This window comes from Sipha flava, unplaced genomic scaffold (assembly GCF_003268045.1).
Source record: "Sipha flava isolate LNK unplaced genomic scaffold, YSA_version1 37_pilon_pilon, whole genome shotgun sequence".
NCBI lineage: Eukaryota > Metazoa > Arthropoda > Insecta > Hemiptera > Aphididae > Sipha > Sipha flava.
The window spans coordinates 1,817,698-1,837,341 of record NW_020273087.1 but is presented as its reverse complement, the minus strand read 5'-3'; the positions used below and the strand labels follow the sequence as shown (position 1 = coordinate 1,837,341).

Genomic DNA, 19,644 nt, shown 5'->3' with positions numbered 1-19,644 from the left:
TATGAAAATTCTCCAATAATTGTACCTATACTCCTCAGTTACCATTTATGTATTATATATCTTGTATATTTAGTTTTATTCATTCTGTCTAGAAAATGATACAAATGATATGTAATAAATAAATATGTATCATATTATTCTATAAACAATTGTATAATAAATATAATTATAAACATGAATTAAATGCAATATTTTTTTATAATACACACATATTTTCTTGTTTATTTTTTTTCAATTTTATACAACTTTTACTAGGTTATTTTCTTACAGTACTTTTACAAAAATAATTAATGATTTAATTTATACTTTCAACTGTTAATTTAGGTGATTCATTGTCAGCTTCTTTTGATTTATTTTCCCCATCAAATTTTGTACCATTTAAATCAATTGCATAATTATAACTTACAATGTTATTTAAAGCATTTTCTATAGCTTCATCGATATTTTCTTCTGTAATATAATAACGCGACTTTTCCTGAAAAAAACATGTTAATAAAACCATTGTTATATGTCTATATATATATATATACTGGCTTTTATATTGGATGGAGAGAATGATAGATGACAAGCTTTTTGTTTAGCAATGTGGTTTTAAAGGCCAGAACCAAGATAAAAAATAAAAAATTAAATCTATTGGTGTCATGATAGAATAAAATATAGTAAGTAGGTAGTTAGATAAAAAAAAGTCACCTTTTCTATTCTAACTTGTTCTTCGATCATTTCCATCATCTTTCGTTTCTCTTCTTCACTATTAATTAAATTTTCTAAAATTGTTTGGCGTTCAATCTCTTTTTCTTTAGCGATTCTTTCATCTCTATCTGATGCAACTTCTGCATTCCAATCATTATTAATAGCTAAACATTGTTGCCATTCTTTTTCTTCTTTTTGTATGATTTCGTTCAAAACTTCTTCACCCGTAGATGACTTTTCTAACTCTTCTTCCATTTGCTTACTAAAATTAAAATTTTACAATATTTTAATTGATACTAGAAATAAAAATTAAATCAATAGCTTTTTTATTTTAAATGAATACAAAAACATGATTCTATTAATTTACCTAATTCTTATTAGATAGGTATATCAGCCTAGATAGTTGAAAAGTGTGCAAATCAGTTAGTTAACCATGTAGTAGGATTTTAATATCTAAATTGAGAACATATAATTGTTTTTGTAAAATACCACAAAATCCAATAATTGTATATGTGCAATTAAAATTCACTTTATAATTAAAGAATATTTATATCAATAATTGGTAAAACTCAAACAAATAATATTCTTTATACTAAAAATATTATTTTACATAAATAAAAATTGATAATTTTATTATAAGGACGTCTTTAATTTTTACAAAAATCATATTCTTATCACTGTAATACTTCCATGTATATTCAAAAATATATTCATGTAGGTACTTACTAAATTGCTTTCATACATGTTCTATAGTTGGTAAACAGATGAAACAATTCATTTCTTTCCTCAACGGAAATTTGAGGTCTTATTGGTACTCTAAACATTTTGCTAGGGGCTTTTGGCAACCATCGTGGCTTACGTGTGTACCTCACTGGTTGCAGGAAAATCTGAGTGCTAATTTCTAGAAATTTAGTAGATACAACAGTATTTTTACCTACGTATTGCATTTTTATTTTAAACTACAAAGCAATAAGATTGTTAAAAATATTAAAAAAAAAAAAAATTATAATCGTGAAATATAAATATGTATTATATATTTATAAAATAAGAATAATTATCGAGAAATGAAAACAATTTTAAAAAATATGAAAATGTATAAAATATAATAAAAGTAAACTTTTATGCTTCATGCTTAGTACATGAGGGATTTAATATCATTCAGATCTACCAAAAAATGATAAGCTTGATAATGCTTAATTTGATTCGGGATATATTACCAACTAAAGGAAAATTTAACGTATTCCTATTGAAAATTGAGATGCCGTAAATAAACCGCATGTAACGAATTGTAAACTTCAAATTCATTCGCGATAATTTATGGTGTACAACTTTGTCTTTATTCGTTTACAAACGACTACTGTTTATTGGATCCGAATGTTTGGAATTCCTTCAAACTGTTTAAAATATCATCAACTGTAATATCCAATCGGCATTAACAACAAATAACGTCGTCAAAAATGGCTTTCGTAAGGTTTTATCGCAGTTTACTACACGTGTAGCTTTAAAAGGCGCGGAATATTTTAACACATTTGTACCGCAAATTTACCGTAACAAACAAATCGTTAAGGAAACGGTTGTTTATAATCGTTTATTATTTGCGTAAATTGTGCATAGTTATATTTTTATGCCTGTTTCACTGCCGCTTGCGGATAATCTTTCTGTTGTACACTCGCTTAGTTACGAATACTTGCATAGTTAACTTTCTCGTTTGAAACGCTTTCCGCGATATTACGTTGCTCTCACTGTGACATCGCATTGGCGTCACTGTCACGTGTCACAACCATACGAAAATATTCCGTTCATGTTGTTTACATGATTTTTTTTTTTTTTTGATTATCTTTTTTTTTTTCTTCATATTTACCGACTGAATTTTTACTATCGTTTGTCTACGTAAATATGTCACTTGTTTCTCTAGATATTTTCCCATGATAGCTTTACGGCCTGGATACACGTCGTCTGATCGCCAACGGACTTCGCACGTCGTCAAACCCTTCAACCCGGCCGGCCGATTGAGACAAACCGGGAGCTGCTCCGCATCGGCGTCCACTGTCAATCGGCTTTTCACCTATAGGTGAGTTGATTGTTATTGTCGACGACGTTCTTATCGTTCATGATAATAATAACTGTCCTCGTCACCGTGTTGATTCGGTGAACGCGTTCTTCGCAGATGCTTTTGAAAACCCGACACTGAAGGCTTGAACACACGCGCTACAATCGACCATGTCGGTCCATTACAAGTTCAAGTCGGCAATCTCGTACGACACGATCACCTTTGACGGTCTTCACATATCCGTCAAGGATCTGAAAAAAGCAATACTTCATCAGAAACAGATTGGCAAGAATACAGATTTCGATCTGCAGGTCATCAATGCACAAACAAATGAAGGTATGAACAGTGAGATAATATCTTGATTGTACTCATGTATGTTACTTTGTCATATATATGTCATGACTGATGTATTTATGTGTGTGTATATCTCATTTTTCCTAGACAATAAATACTGAACTTAACATATTACATGTTATTTTATTTATAAGTTTTTATCATATAAATTAATATTTTTTTGCCATTTTGATGCTACACTAAGAATTAGTTTATATCTAATATTTTAATAGAAATTAACATTAATTTGACAGTTAAATTTAAAATGTGTTCTCATATTTCTTTAGTATGATATAAGTATTGATTTTTTTTTTCAATTAGGCGATTGGTTTTTAATAAATGTTTTCTCTATCTTTCCCTATCATTCATCATATATTTGAGCTCCCTGTAATAAGCAACTTTTGTATCTTTCATTATTTGGTTGATGCATTTCATTCTAAGTCTATCCTATTTCTATTGATCATCCCTTAAATTCTTAATTTATATAATTCATCCCCATGCCTCTACGTGTACCATATAATTTGCCATTTTCTTCTTTTTAGAGTACCTTGATAGGTACATTTTTCATAAACTGTCTTATTTTTTCTTCTTTCAGTCCAACTTATTCTTTGTATATTTTTTAACACTTATTTCTTCTTTCTTTTTATTTACTTCCACATAATATTACAATCTAAACATTTGTTTATATTAGCATTTTCTTGGTAGTTATGTTCATTTTTTTTGATTTTGTAATTTCTTCATTTTAAGGAATTTAATTTTTGCTTGACCAATTCTGCTTCCAATTTCTTTTGATGTAAATTAAATAAATACATTTATTTACATCATCAATATTTATTATTAATATGCTCTTCTACAGATATCAAGTTCTGATCTACCAACATAAATCTATATTAGCTTATCACAGTGTTTTATGTTTGAGAAACATTTCATTGCATTTTTCTGTTGGATATAGTATTGATTGTTATGAAATAGATTTTGAAAAAGTCTTAATTACTATTAAACATAAATTAACAATAAATTTCCTGCAATTTTCTTATAAATAGAAAAAATGTTAGCACAAATGTTTTAAAATGATTCTGTGAAAATATTATATTAACATTTTATAATGGCCATATTAATATATACTTGTGTACTCTGTCCCTACTTATCAACTTGCCAATACCTCTTATATTTTGTAATCTTAGATCTACTGTAATATTTTTGTCATTAAATTTATTTAGTTTTCTAAGGTTAATATATAAAATTAAACTATGATAAACTTGAAAAGTTACTTATTATATGTGAAATAAAAATTTTCAAAAAAATTTATGTTATGAATTATTATATTTATATATACAATTCATTTTTAAATCCATTAAAATATTACAATTGAATACTGTTTTTTGACATGAAAATTAACTTACAGTTCAATAACTAACCAATATTTTCTAATAAAAATCATGTTATTTTTATTTTTAGAATACACAAATGACCAAACGTTAATCCCAAAAAATACATCATTAATTGTATCAAGAATACCACTTACAACCCAACAAAAAAAAGCATGGTATGTATATTTTACTGTAATTTGTTTGCAAAATTCAAGTTTTATATTTATAAAATTGACTAGCAATTCACATAATATAAATGCTTATCTTATTTCAAGTTTAAACGCTAGAGTTTTTTTGTTAAATATATTATTTTAGCTTCCTTTATTAAAAATTTAGTGTTTGAAATTATTAAAAACATGCTTGTTTTCATTCTTAAAATTCCTAAAACCTCAAATCTATTAATATTCTAAAATACAATCAATGTTAAATTTTTATCTACAAGTATACTCCATAAGTCTTAGAATTTCTTTTCGGATTTTAATAATTAGCAATAGTTGAATCTCTTGATTAAATGCGATTTTTCTATTTTAAAATATGCATGTATTTTTAAATTATTTTTTATTCAGTTTAAAGTAACTGTGACTGTAAACTAACTTTTTCTTATATAAACATAAAATATCTTAAAAATTAAAGTTTGAAGGGTTGAAATTTATATGGTAACTTAAAATTTTGTTACAAATTTATTTGGTAAATACTGGTTGTTGTGTGTATTAATTTATTTTAATCAATAATTTAATCATCAATTATGTAGGTAAATATATATTAAAATTAAATTAAGCAAGATTTTTTTTCTAGGGAAAGAGCTGAACAAAATAATCAACTTGTTCTTTCAAAACAGGTATGATTTCAGTATTTCATTTTTCTAAAGTTTAATTTATCTGTATCTTATATCATTTATTGATTTATTTTGTATTTTTAATTTAATAGATATTAAATTTAGATTCACATGAACCAGATTCTATTAAACTTAAGGTAAAGTAATTTATTAATTTTATTATACTTTTATATATCGTCGTTGATACGAAAATACCTCTTATGTGCCAAATTTTCAATTTTGAGATATTGGTATCCCTGGATTCAGAAAAAATAGGCGGTCATTTTGATAAAAACTCCTATGTACTATCTCCATCATAGAATTAATGAAAAATAATATACAATTCCTCCTATGTGTTACCAACAATAAATCGTTTATAAAATACCTCCTATGTGATTAAAAATTTGGTCAAAATTACATTGGAGATATTGGCATGCATAGTAGATGTAGTGTCGTGTATGAAATATGCACATGGGAGATTTGTCTATGTTCATAAATGATAATAACAATTTAATATATTAATATCAATATCAATAATTGATAATAATATTATTACATTAAAAATGTAATAATGTATGTAAAATTCGTAAAATATTTTGAAGTTGGCCTTTCAACATTTTACCAACAAAAAGGTTTGAATATTTTGTAAGTAAACTTTTATAATAATATAATAGAACATTATAATTACATGAAAAAAGTCTCAAATGAGTAGGAACATTATATTTTGTCATGAATTTGTGTATTTTATTGTAGATATTTTACTATGCTTAATTTATGTTGTTGATTATTAGCAGTACTATATTATAATAAATTGTAATATGCACATTTTTTGATCACTATGAATCGTGGAAAAAAATTAGTTGGAATGGTTGAAAAAAAGTCCAATACCACACCAAAAAATTGTATACTCATCAAGCACAAAAAAAATGAAAATGTAGAAAATTGATCAAGCACAAGAAATGACATAGGGGTGGACCTAAACAGGTTAAATGGAGTAGATATAGATGACTTTATAATAGAATTTGCAGATAATAATAAAACAAATAACAATATAGAAGAGAGTGACAACATTCTTGAAAACAATTCGTTGAATTTAGTTTATGAACAAACTGTAGATAATATTGTTATATTAGATACTCAAAATGTTGAAGAAAGTTCTGGTTTGAAAATAAATACTATCGATACTTTTGAAGTACTTGAAAACAATTTATGCAGTGAAATAACTAAAGATATAGCAATATTAGACTCTCAACTTTATGAAAAAAATGATGAAAATGAACAATTTGAAGAAAAAAATGATGATGAAAACCAAGATGTATCTTCAAGCTCAGTGAGTTATATAGTAAGAAGTGCCAAACAAAAGATTGAATCAAAAAAAAAAAAAGAGTTGCAGATTTAGCATATATAGGCTATTCACAAAATGATAAAAAAAATTTCAAAACAAACCAAGAAATAAAAGAAAAATTGGAGAAAGTTGTAGTCATACACTTGAAGGGCCAAAGAGCATTAAAAGCTTTATGTGTGGTGCATTCTCTGAAAATGATTGACAGGATGTGTACAACAAATTTTGGAAAATGAAGACTTGGGATGAGAAACGTGGTTTTATTCAAGGTATGGTAACTAATAGACCAATAGTAAAAAGAAGAAAAATAAATGAACAAAATAAATATGTGAAGTCAGATAGTCGAGATGTAAAGTTGCAGACATTGAATGGACAATGTTTAAAAGTATGTAGACATTTTTTTTAAACACATTAAACATTGGTGAAGATAGTTTCAAAAGATGGACAAAAAAAAGTACTGAATTTACAAAACCTGATATAGAAGCTGAACCATCTCCCTCATCAAGAAAATTAAAAAAATGTATTGATATACTTCATATAAAAGAATGGTTACATTTACTTCCTAAAGTACTTAACCATTATTGTAGACAGTCTACCTCTAAGATCTATGTTGAATCTACCTTTGTATCTCTATCTAGTATGTATAAAGTGTTTCAAGAATGGTGCCAAGAAAAAAACATAACCTATGCTACCAAAATATTATATATTTTACTATATATATAGTTATATATTATATACTACTATATTTTGCAAAACATTAAACACAGAAAATATTAAAATCCATCAGCCCCGTAAGGACCAATGTGACATATGTGTTGGATATAAATTAGGTTCTGTTTCAAAAACTGTTTATAATAGACATGTAAACAGAAAAACTATGTCTAGAGAAGAAAAAATAAATTTAAAGCTGCGGTTTCAAGTACCAAAGTTGTAATAACTATGGATTTACAAAGTGTTTTAATTTGCCCAACAACAGATGCATCTGCTATGTTTTATAAACAAAAAATACAACTGCATAACTTTATCATCTACAGACTCAATGACAAAGATGTTACTTTATATGTCTGGCATGAGGGAAATGGTAATGTAAGTGCCAATGAGTTTACCAGTTGTATCATTCAGTATATTGACACACTTCCAAATGAAGTGACTGAAGTTATCTTGATCTCAGATGGTTGTAATTACCAAAATCGTAATAAAACACTGGCATGTGCTTTAAGTACCTTGGCTAAAACTAAAAGTATAACTATTGAACAGTTATTTCTGACAAAGGGTCATACTATGATGGAAGCTGACAATGTCCATTCTACTCAGGAGCACTACTTTAAATCGCCAATATATTCTCCTGGTGATTATATTAGTAGAATGAGATTGGCAAGGCATAATCAACCATATAAAATCAACGTTTTGGACTACTCATTTTTTAAAAATTATGATGATGTTTGCTCTTTAACTTCCTTGTGTCCAAGAAAGAAAACAGGGGATACAGTTGTGACTGATATTTGTAAAATTCAGTACACTCATGAAAGAGAAATACTATACAAAACTGAGTTTGAAGATGGTTGGACAAAATTACCAGAACAAAAAAAAGTTAAAATAACTAGAAGAACAGTAATTGAATCTCAAAAACTAACAAATTTGTACAATGCACCATTGCCCATCTCTGATACAAAATTTAAGGATTTGCAATCATTAAAGCCAGTCATAGATAAAGAGTATCACCCTTTTTATGACAATTTGCCACATTCTAAAGATCCAAAAAATAATAAAATATAAGACTTCAATAAATATACTTAAATATAAAGTTCTATTTAAAGTAAATATGATAATATTTTGTTATTTATGACTGAAAAAGTGATAACTATTTTTATTATTATATATTTTGTATTATAATTTTCTATAATTATTTACCTATAAAACAGAAAAGTGAGAAACTATGTTTTTTTTTCAACTATGATAAGAAATCCAAAGACTGGTTACTATTACATTACTATTTTTAACTTTTACCTTATTTGTTATAATTCTAAAAAGTATATTTTAAGTATTTTGAGTAAATATAATTTGTTATTTATTTTATTACCAGGACTGAAAAAGTGGTTAACTATTTTTTATTGTTTTTTTTTTGTTGTGATGTTTTACATTTTATAATTAGTTATAAATTATAAAAGTTAGCAATTGTGTTTGGTTAGTACATTAATAATTTACTGTTTGGCAAAAAAGATTGATTAACATAACCTCCTATGTGATGAAATATTGACAATTTGTTCAATAAATACATATATATTAAGTTTTTTACTTCAATTTTTTCAGAATAAAAATGTATATTTTATTACGTTTTTTAAATGTATTTTCATTAATCATTGATGATTTGTGATTTTTTAAAACGTTTTTCGTCTCTCCTGAAAAATTAGGTTTAAGCACATGAGAGATTTTTTCGTGTCAATGACGATATATATATATATATATATTTACATAAGTGCTTTGGAATTTTTAGGGTGCAGATTTACTTGGTTCAAATGCTAGCGAAGAAGAAAAAATCAATGCTATGATGGCACAATCTACGCAAGAATATGATCCTTCCAAGTAAATACATTTTTGAGATTATAATTGTTAATTAAAGTAATTAATTTTTTTTTTTTTTTTTTTAATAAGTGGTTGATTCTTATGCACATAACATATTGTATGTAATGTTTGTAAATATTAAAATTTTATTTTGTTAAATTTATGTATGGAGATAAATATATGCAATATTTTTATTACAAAATAAAAGGTTAATAACTAAGTACAGGTTATTTTTTTCATTTCAGTTTTGTTAAAATTCGAGGAGGCAACCAGTATGGTGAGGTACCTCCAAATTATGTTTGTCATAGGTGTCATAATCCTGGCCATTGGATTAAAAATTGTCCAAACAATAATACAACTTCGGTAAAAATATGAAATTAACTATTTTTAATATCTTAAAAGCTCCTATATCTTATCTTTATATAAAATTATATTTTTTCTGAAGGATCCCGTTGATATTAAAAAAGCTACAGGCATTCCCAGAGGTTTTTTAGTTCCTGTTGATGGTCCATCTGTACCTGGAGCAATGTTAACTGGGTTGGGTACATTTGCTGTTCCTAGTATTGATCAGTATGTATTTTTACTGTTATGTATATATTTAATATTAATTATTATTTAATAACTTTAGGGAAGCATACAAACAAAGTATGAAACCACAAAAAAAACAAGAAACCCAATTGGAAAAAGTGATAATTCCTGAAGATTTATTGTGCAATTTGTGTTCTGATTTACTAACAGATGCAATTATGATGCCATGTTGTGGGACTTCATTTTGTGATGAATGTGAGATTATTATTTTATGAATTTAAACTTAAATTTTTATATTGGTATCAATCCTAGGTATTCGAAATGCTCTATTAGAATCAGAGGAAAATGAATGTCCAGACTGCCATGGAAAGGAAATTTCACCAGAAACTTTAATACCAAATAGATATTTAAGGAATGCTGTAAATGGATTCAAAGATAAAACAGGTTATAGTAAACGTATTGAAGCTGCGAAAGTAAAAGTATCCCCTATTAAAGATCAGCCAATCATCCCTGAGATAAATATTGATCCACCACCAAAAGAAGGTATTTTACATTAGATAGTTTAAATTAATATATGTTTTACTTATTTATCCATTATCATTTGTATTCTTAATCATTTCCTTGCTATTTTCCGCTGTAAAAGTATAAATAAAAATTGTAAATACTGTATCTTATTCCAAATACAATAGAGACAGTTATTTATTGGATTATTAATTTTTATTTATAAGATTATGGTCTTTTTTTTATGAAATTATAATATCATTACATTATAACATTACTTTTATACCAAAATAATTAAATCAGATTTTATAAAGATATTTGATTTACATATTTTCTAAGTTCTATTTAAATTCTTCTTGAAGTTCCTATCGGTTTCGGATGTTGGAAATCATATTGAACATTGCTATTTAAATGAAGTAATTATTTTTTAATTTAATTAATTTTGAAACTATAATTATTATTTATTCATTTCTTACTAAAGTTAATGGGTTATTTTGAATTGATCAGTTTTATGAAAATGTTATGTGATTGAACAATTTAAACTTCATTAATAAATAATTTTTATTTAAAGACAAGTATATAATTGGGTTACCTAAATTTTGATTGTGCCTACTATTCGTTTAATTTAAAAACTATATATATATGTTGTTTTTTTTCATGATAATATTTTACTTTTTTTTTCTTAGTTTAAAAGTATTTTCCAGAGCCATATGTTAATTTTATATGTTATTACTCGCAAAAGGAATCTCAAGTATATTACTCAATTTTTTATCCTAGGTCCTTTTCTTTTTGGTCCTATAAATTCTTATTCCACACCAAATTAATTTACAGCTAAATCAATTAGAATTTACCTTTCAGAAATGATTATATCAGTTAGTGCTCAATCACTGCCGTCTGATTCTTCAACTCAAGTATCTAAAGTTGATATTTATCAAAAAATTGCTGCTGTTGGTGACCCCATTGATAAAAATCAACGAAACTACTCTGCAATTGGCACTATCAATAATAATAATAATAATACTACATCTCACAACCATTCAACTTTTAAGCCCCAAGGTCAATCTCAAGTTCAATCCCAAGCCCCACCAGTGTCTGTAAGCAATAATAGTCGTCCTAATAATACTAATGTTCATATACCAGGGAATAATTCTTACCAAAATACTCGACATACATCAAAATCAACTGAAAGTCGTGTATCACATATCTCTCGATATAATTCTCAGTCTTTATCTATCCCCCCTCACCCTCACTTGCGCACTTGTTTGCCCTTAGGACCCGCAGATATCTCAATACCACCACCTCCTTTTGCCCATCCGCCTCCTTCGATTCAACCTGATGTTGCTTACAATCAAATGCAACCGTAAGTTTTTCTATTCTATAATCATTTATTGTTAAGTTATTTATCAAACTATGACTATTAGAATTCATAATCCACCACCACCTGGATTAGATAGAAATAGTAGTCCAGCTAATGCTTCATCAGATGAAGGAATGCATCCACCTGAATCAACTCATCATCATCAAATGGATAAATTTGAGAACCAAACTGGAACACTTCAATCTATGATAAGAGGAGGTTATGCTACAGGTAACATACATTTTTAATGTAATGTATCCTTGACTTTTTAATTTAATATTAATACAATAAATATGTTTTTATAGGTTACTATCCACCACCTATGTCCAATTATGATCATTATAACATGCCTATGGATATGAGAAGTCGAGGTTTCCATCGTGGATATAGTCGAAGACCTACTCGTGGACAACAAATAGAATCGAGTTATCGTCCTGATTTCCGTAATGGTGGAAATTATATAAAGTAATAATATATTTTAAAATGGTGTCAAGTATTTTTTTTATTTTTTACTTTGAAAAATATTTAATTGTACATTTTTTTTTTTTTTTACAGTAATAAAAGAACTATAGATGATCCATTAGCAGTATTTCAGCGAATACTTCGAGAACGAGATAATAAGCGTCGTGATATGAGAAATCGTCATTCTATATCTAGATCTAGATCTCGATCCTTGTCTCGTTCACGATCTAGAGAACGTTCTCGAAGTATTAGTCGATCACCTTCAAGAATCATGAAACATAGAACTCGTTCAATATCACGGTAATTAAAAAAAATAATCATATTATTACTAGTTTCCATTATTAATTTTTAACAATTATTTATTAGATCACCTTTACCACGTAATAGGTCAATAACTCCAAGACGTCGTAGTCGTACGCGATCTCGTAGTCCAGTTAGGAAACGCAAGAAAAGTTTATCACCTGTGAAACGTTTGCCAATGAAAACTAGAAGAAGAACTCGTAGTCCAAGTCGAGATATTTCAGGACGTAGATCCCGGTCATTATCTCTTCATCGGAGGTATGTTTGAGAAATTAATAATTTTATTGTTATTTAATATAAAATAATTATTTTTAGAACTCGTTCAAGATCTCGAAGTCCAATTCACAGAAATCGAATATCACCATCACTTCGTTTTAGATCAAGATCTCCTACTTTTTACTCCTCACCTGCTAGGTAACTATTAAACATTTTAATATTCTTCATCAAAGCCATTTTTTAATTATTTAATATTTCTTATGTTTTCAATAGTTATACTTACTATTCATGTATTTATTTTAGATTTAGCAACTATCATAGAGAAGATGACAATTTTGGGCCTAAAGGAGGCAATTGGCGAGGTCGAGGCACTTGGAACAAAGGAACCCAACCATACCATCAATCACACAGGTATAGTTTTGTTGTAAATGTTTTTGCAGTATCTAGTTCCGATAGTGAGTTCATATTCGAACACTGTAGATTACCACCAGAAGGAAACCCAGTTAGTCATTATTACCATCATGAATTTATTTAATTCATAATTTTATTAGTTTTCAATGATCTGATCTCTAGTTATTATCATATATATTTAATTAGGTTTAACTTATTATTTATTTCGTTTTATTATAAATTGTATACGAAAATGTGTTATTCAATCTATTAATTCTGTGATAAAATACTGTGATATACTAATATATTTGTTATTATAATAATGAAATATTAAAAATAGTTCAAATAAATACTTGTTGTATTGTTAAAGTTTAGTCAATTATTAGATAAGTAATTCTATGAAATACATTTTTTTTATTATTATTATTATTATTATTATTCCATTTTTCATTTAAAATTTGTATTGAACATTTTTAATAAAATTAATTATAGAGTTAGTGAAATAATTTATGCTGTTATAAAAATAAACAAATAAATGTCTGTATAACTATATGTAGTTACTTTACAGTACATACAAATAAATTTAACATGTCATGACATATATTTAATTATGAGTATATATCAATTACATTTATTTAAGGCATATTTTTTTTTAATCAATAACATGAAATGTTCAAATTATATTTTTACGAAATATATTAAGTTCCTATTACATTTTAATTAGTTTTTTAATTTTTATTATAAAACTATGAATTTATCATAAATTCATATCATATTAAATTATTTATAACTTTTGAAATAAATCTAGTCATTATTATTATGCATAAAAATATTTCCATACTACCGAAAAGTAACCAATAATAACATTTTTAAACAAAATGGTTCTTAAACCAATACATTTTAAATTAAAAATATATTAAGTTCTTTATCATTTTAGTAGTAGATTAAAGTTATTGAGGTTTTACTTCATCTTTATTTTAAATTGTTCATTAAAATAACCAGCTCGATTAAAATTTCACATAACTTAAAATAAAATAATTAAATACATTTTCAAAATACACAGACATATATTATTAATTTTAATATAATATTTTTTTTCGATGATTACAAAAAATCAAAAGTTATTACAAACATTTAACATATTCAATTTAAAACAAACTTTAATCTGAGTTTCAATATTATATTTTTATAATTTAGTTATTATTAAATTGTTATTTTATTGTATTGATACATTTATTTAATTTGTTAAACTTGTGGTTTTACTTTCAAAGAATAAAATGTTTTTGTACTATTATTTAATATTAATAATATTTGTAATAATAATAATAATGTGTAAAATTATAAGAATTATTTCATTTTTTAGTTTTTTATGATTTTTTTTTTATTTACATTATGATTGATTTGAAGGCATTAATGTACCCTTTGATTACTTATAAGTATTTATTTTTTTAATAATATTTTATAGTTTTATCTATTAATATAATTGTTTATCAATCTGTGATATATAAGTCTGTAATTTTTATAAACAAAATATTTTGTGATGTTTATTAGGGTTTTTATTGTATTTATTTAGTGAAATGAAAAATATTATTTTATTATTAAAAGTATCTACTTTATTTTGCGTATAAATATGTATTTTTTATTATATTTTATGATGTTTATTGGATATTTTGTTATAATAATTACATTTGTTTGAATAAGGAGTTATCTGATAACAATTATTTTCATTATTATTTAATAAATATTTAATATATTTTTCACATAATTAGTATATTTATTAGACTCCTTAACTAAATTGTATTTTATTGACCGCTCTAAATAATATACTCAAAAATATTTTTTTTTTGTTATCTCATGTATATTAAAACTTATTACTTAACAACATTTAAGTACTGGATGCTAAAGTTATTATATTATTTTCAACATACAAAACAATGTATTGTAATTTATATTTTGCTACATAATGATATTTAATATGAAATCATACATTCAATTATACAGTATACATTTTTATCATTAGTTTATAATTTTTTCATTGTTTTGATAAAATATGACAATATGATATTTTGATTGTTAAAATGATTCTTTGGAAATTAAGTTGTTTTTTTTTTAGTAAATTTTATATAAATTTAATCAATGATATTGTTTTTTAATTAATACAATTCATTTTTGTTATTTTTACCTTTCATTATTGATTAACCAAATATTTATATTTTAAAAAAATTATACAGTTGTGTTTTTATTACAATGTTGTAATTATTATATCAAAAAAATGTACTAATTACTGAATAGATATATTTTACTGTTATATTTAAAATTATCTTATTTAAAATAAATGTTAATTAAATTACAATTTGTAATTAGGTAAATTAATATTTTGATTTATATTCGTTCTAAGCTATACATTGAATGTTATGACTGTTATAAGCAATCTCCATAATGATATATTGATCTTATCTGTACAATTCTTGTATTATATGCATAGATGGCAGTTAAGAAAGTATTAAAAATTATTATACTTAAAGATATAGTTTCTTTTAAATATTTTAGTGTTACTATTAAATTTAAAACGGTTACATCTGTTTATAATGATATTGGGTGTAATTACCTCATTAATGGAAAAATCTATATTTTTAATATTAATTGATTTATTTAATTGTAACTAAATATTTTTTATTTTATATCACCAACTATCATTATAAACAATGATACTGAAATTGTTTTCCTTACACATTGTTATGACAGTTTAAAGTGTCCATTGCTAATTAAATATAATTAAATAAAAATTATTATATTAATATTTATAAAATTTCAATTGATTTTTATTTATTTTATTCTGTTGTATATATTTTACATACATACATATTATTGAAGTTTTTAACATTGGACACTTTAAAGTATTTCTTCAGTTTAAGTGTTATCCTTTTATTTCTTACTTTTAATACAATTTTGTTTAAAGTAGAATTTGAGATAAACATACAAATTTTTGGTTTGTGATTACTAAATATTCACTTTATACCGAAAATATTTTTTCCATCATCGAATATCCTTATTTTATTTATTTACATTTCCTATCCAATTTATACTCGTTTTATCCTATGAAAATAATGCAGATGTTCCAGCCAATTATGGAATCATTTTAGGACAAAAGGTAATTCTAATAAACATTTTGCTTTTCTAGCCATTTAGAAATATAGTTAAGACTTTTGTTAATTTTTATATTGGCCTAAAAAATCATAGAAGTTTACAGGTATGAAAGTTATTACAATTATGCAGCATTTTACTTCGAACATTATTCTACATCTATAACACCAAACATATTATCAACGCTCATTTGCATATATACACCAAAATAAATTCCAGAAAGGTCATCGTATTAAGTATTGGACTTTTATTAGTATACTAAGGGAATATTAAAATATTTATAATCATAATTTTCAGAGTTCTGCATTAGACTTGGCTTAATATTATATGAAAATTTTAAGCTCTTAAATTTCAATTGAAGTTTTATACATTAATGATTAAAATGTGTTTAGCTCAATGTTACTAATATTTTATATTAATAAAATCACTTTTATTTTGTTTTGTTTTAAATAGGTATCGAGGACAATTTGAAGGACACTATGATGTGGGAATTGATCGCCCAACAGAATACGCAGCTAATTACGCTCAGTTTGATCCACATTATGCAATGGATCCAAATTTAGTGCGTGATTGGGATGAAATCCGTGATAAAGAAATTCGAGAAAGAGAAAAAGAAAAGAAATTAGAAGAAGATAAATTGAAGAAGAAGTCCAAAAGTCATTCGCCCTTTAAACACCATAAAGTGGAAAAACTAAGACAAGAACATAAACCATCCCCTGAAAAGAACCATAAAGATTCGGATAAAAAAGATAAAGGAAAACGAAAAAAGAAGAAAGACACAGATGTAGATAAGAAAAAGAAAAAGAAGAGTAGAGATAAAAAAGAAAAGGATGATACCAAAAAAAGTGATGAAAAAGAAGAAGAAAGTAACGAAGGAGAAATAAAGCTTGAAGTCCAAGAGATTAATCAAGACAACCAAGAACCTGCTGCTCCAGGCACTTCTGAATCTCCTCCTCCCTTTGAATCTGTCGCCATCAAAGAAACTGTTCAAATTAAAGATAATATCACAGATGAGCTTTATGGAGGTTTAGATGAAGGTGCACCAGTGGATACCAGTTGGGGTAGTTACAAGAGTCCTGAGATAAGTGAACCTCAAACAAAATCTATAGCTGTTGAACCTGTTGAAGAAAAACCCAAAGAACCCGAAGTCTTGGCAGAACTACCCGAGCGGTCTAAATGGGAAGTAGAAGACGATGTTGGTACTTCAGATGATAAATTTGATGCGAGCAAATCAAAAGAAGACCGCATACCAGACAATTCAGAATTCCACTACGATAGTCAAGTTTCTGTAACAAATGAAGTATTAAAACGAGCAGAGAACGCTATATTCCAAAAAACAATTAGATCATTAGATGTATCAGGTAAAAAGACTGTTTCCGATAAGTTTGACAGTATTAAAGATAAAAAGCCAGACGTAGTTAAAGATAAAAAAATTGAAACTGAAAAATATTTGGGTAAAGATAAAAAACCTGATATTGTAAAGGAAAAGAAGTTCGATGTTTCCAAAGAGAAGAAATTAGAAAATGGGAAAGAAAAGAAAATTGAGGGAAGTAGAGATAAAAAAATAGAAATCATCAAAGATAAAAAACAAGAAGTGTTCAAGGAGAAAAAACCTGACATCTCCAAAGATTTTAAAGATAAAAAGCTTGATGTCGACAAAGACAAAAAAAATGACGTGAAAGATAAAAAACTTGATAATCTTAAAGATAAAAAGTTTGAACGAGAACGGAGATTTAATGACAAATCTGAAACGAAAACTAGTATCGAAAAGTCATCTAGAAAAGACGATTACACTTCAAGAAACAAAGATAAAAAACATTTGGAATCCGACGCTTCATTGGATTCATTATCTATACAGAGAGAAGCTAGAAAATCGGGTAACTCTATACAAATAACCATACCGACGGATTCATTGGATGATAAAAAATCTAAGGAAGGTATCAAACGAATATCAGCCAAAGAAAGACTAGGTGAAAAAGTCGAAGACAAAGACGATAAACACTACAAGCCGAGAAATGAAAAGCGAAAGGCATCTCGATCTCCAGTCCGTGTGCACTCTACACTAATTGTCCCTGAGCCATTACCGAGAAAAATCAGAGCCACGTCCAAGACTCGTAGAGATTCGCTGAAAAAAGATCGGAATTCTAAAAACGAGAGAATCTCCAATTCCGTTCATCGGCCTTCTCGGCGCGATGATGACAAAATATCTGATAATCAGCGAAAGAAATCTGAAACGGGCAGAGTAACGAAGATGGATGATAAACATGGTCGTGTGACAGAACAAAAGAGTGTTGTATCTAAAAAAGACGTCCGACAAGATAAAAAAGAGGAAAAGAAAAAAGAAGAAAAACGTGAGGAAGTGATCGTAAAGAAACCCAAACCGAAAGAAAAAGAACCAGAGAAAAAGGAACGTAAAAACCGTCGCCTTGAACCTGATCGTAAAATATATGATGATGAGATAGCGTTAGAACATCACGAAGATGATGACGATGACAAAAAGTTGTCCAAAGAATCGGACGATTCGGCAAGCAGTTCCAGCAGTTCGAGTTCATCGTCAGACTCGTCGCCAGTTCGGTCTAAAAAGAAGAAGAAGACGAAGAAACGGAAGAAGAAACACGTCAAAAAGAAGAAATTGGCCAGTAGCTCAGACTCTGATGATTCGGATTCATCCTCGGAGTCGGATGAAGCTAACAATAACAGACATAAGAAAAAGAAGAAAAAGGAGCAGCGTAAACATAAAGTACATAAAAAATCGATAAAAAAAAAGAAGAAGTCCAAACACAAGTAGAAGAGCGAAAAGCCAACGACCAATGTTCAAATACTACATTTTTATGGTTATTGATTGTACAAAAAAGTTATAACTGATTTACTTCTACTCTTTATTTATTTTTTTTTTTTAATAAAAACTGCTTGTTTAGTACATCTAATTTTAATTTTGTGTTTGTCCGAATATGTATGTGTACACATTGTGAATGTAATATGACGTTATTACATTTATATGTATGTATTTCAATACATACCTCTTTATATTTGTATATATATACCATTTTTATTATTGTTGTTATAAATATGGACGATGACATAATTGTGAGAAATTTTAAAATAAATTAATGTACTAGACATGAATTTTTTTTGCTCGTTATTAGTTAATACTACATCTCCTCCGTATATATTGAAGGTAGAAAAAATGAACGGACATTTTTATTTGTAAACCAAAGTCGTTACAAGACTTCAAAAGTATAATAATAATTATTATATTAATGACGTAGTACTAACGCCGATTAAAATTATATATAATATAAAAATATTATAAAAAATATTACTCTTAAAATTATAATACAATTATAAATATACATTTTAAATAATCGTATAATAACAAGGATCACGTGGTCTCGGTTGTTCGGGCAACTAAGCTTTTTTTTTCTTCAATTTAATATACATTTTTATAAATTCGAAAACTTATAATTGAATTTATTTGCAAACGTAATAATGTTACGAAAAATCCGTATCGAATCATCCGAAGGATGCTATGCTTTGGTCTCCGATAGACTTTCGGAACGTTGAAAACATCGGCCATGATGGGTC

The 19,644-nt window shown here is 26.5% G+C and overlaps 2 protein-coding genes across 3 annotated transcripts; one reads left to right on the top strand and one right to left on the bottom strand.

The window, feature by feature from the left end:
• Positions 1-191: 191 nt before the first annotated feature.
• On the bottom strand, positions 192-1,707 carry LOC112688253 (probable 28S ribosomal protein S26, mitochondrial). Its single transcript, XM_025561359.1, has 3 exons — positions 1,417-1,707; positions 691-952; positions 192-475 (listed from the first exon to the last, which is right to left on the bottom strand). Exons 1-3 carry the CDS (start codon positions 1,635-1,637, stop codon positions 296-298), a joined length of 663 nt encoding a protein of 220 aa, XP_025417144.1. The 5' UTR covers positions 1,638-1,707; the 3' UTR covers positions 192-295.
• A 90-nt stretch (positions 1,708-1,797) lies between these two features.
• Positions 1,798-19,128, top strand: LOC112688252 (E3 ubiquitin-protein ligase RBBP6). Of its 2 annotated transcripts, none has more exons than XM_025561358.1 (18): positions 1,798-2,761; positions 2,858-3,076; positions 4,532-4,619; positions 5,239-5,281; positions 5,371-5,415; positions 9,094-9,182; positions 9,407-9,524; positions 9,607-9,731; positions 9,790-9,944; positions 10,002-10,232; positions 11,049-11,550; positions 11,612-11,778; positions 11,853-12,012; positions 12,103-12,309; positions 12,397-12,567; positions 12,625-12,723; positions 12,829-12,936; positions 16,513-19,128. In XM_025561358.1, the coding sequence occupies exons 2-18, from the start codon at positions 2,911-2,913 to the stop codon at positions 18,845-18,847; spliced, it is 4,809 nt and encodes a 1,602-aa protein (XP_025417143.1). In that variant the 5' UTR covers positions 1,798-2,761; positions 2,858-2,910; the 3' UTR covers positions 18,848-19,128. The 2 variants fall into 2 exon arrangements, with proteins under 2 accessions (XP_025417143.1, XP_025417142.1); XM_025561357.1 differs by having other exon boundaries at positions 1,800-2,761; positions 12,376-12,567; positions 16,513-19,127.
• The last annotated feature ends 516 nt before the right edge of the window (positions 19,129-19,644 follow it).

Bases quoted from the DNA above. Each gene is read 5' to 3' on its own strand.
- LOC112688252 (XM_025561357.1), top strand. From the start codon at position 2,911: ATGTCGGTCCATTACAAGTTCAAGTCGGCAATCTCGTACGACACGATC. The intron at 5,282-5,370 runs GTATGATTTCAG...TTAATTTAATAG, and splicing joins AACTTGTTCTTTCAAAACAG to ATATTAAATTTAGATTCACA. The intron at 9,945-10,001 runs GTGAGATTATTA...TATCAATCCTAG, and splicing joins GACTTCATTTTGTGATGAAT to GTATTCGAAATGCTCTATTA.
- LOC112688253 (XM_025561359.1), bottom strand. From the start codon at position 1,637: ATGCAATACGTAGGTAAAAATACTGTTGTATCTACTAAATTTCTAGAA. The intron at 953-1,416 runs GTAAGTACCTAC...TTTTAATTTTAG, and splicing joins ACATGTATGAAAGCAATTTA to TAAGCAAATGGAAGAAGAGT. The intron at 476-690 runs GTGACTTTTTTT...TGTTTTTTTCAG, and splicing joins AACAAGTTAGAATAGAAAAG to GAAAAGTCGCGTTATTATAT.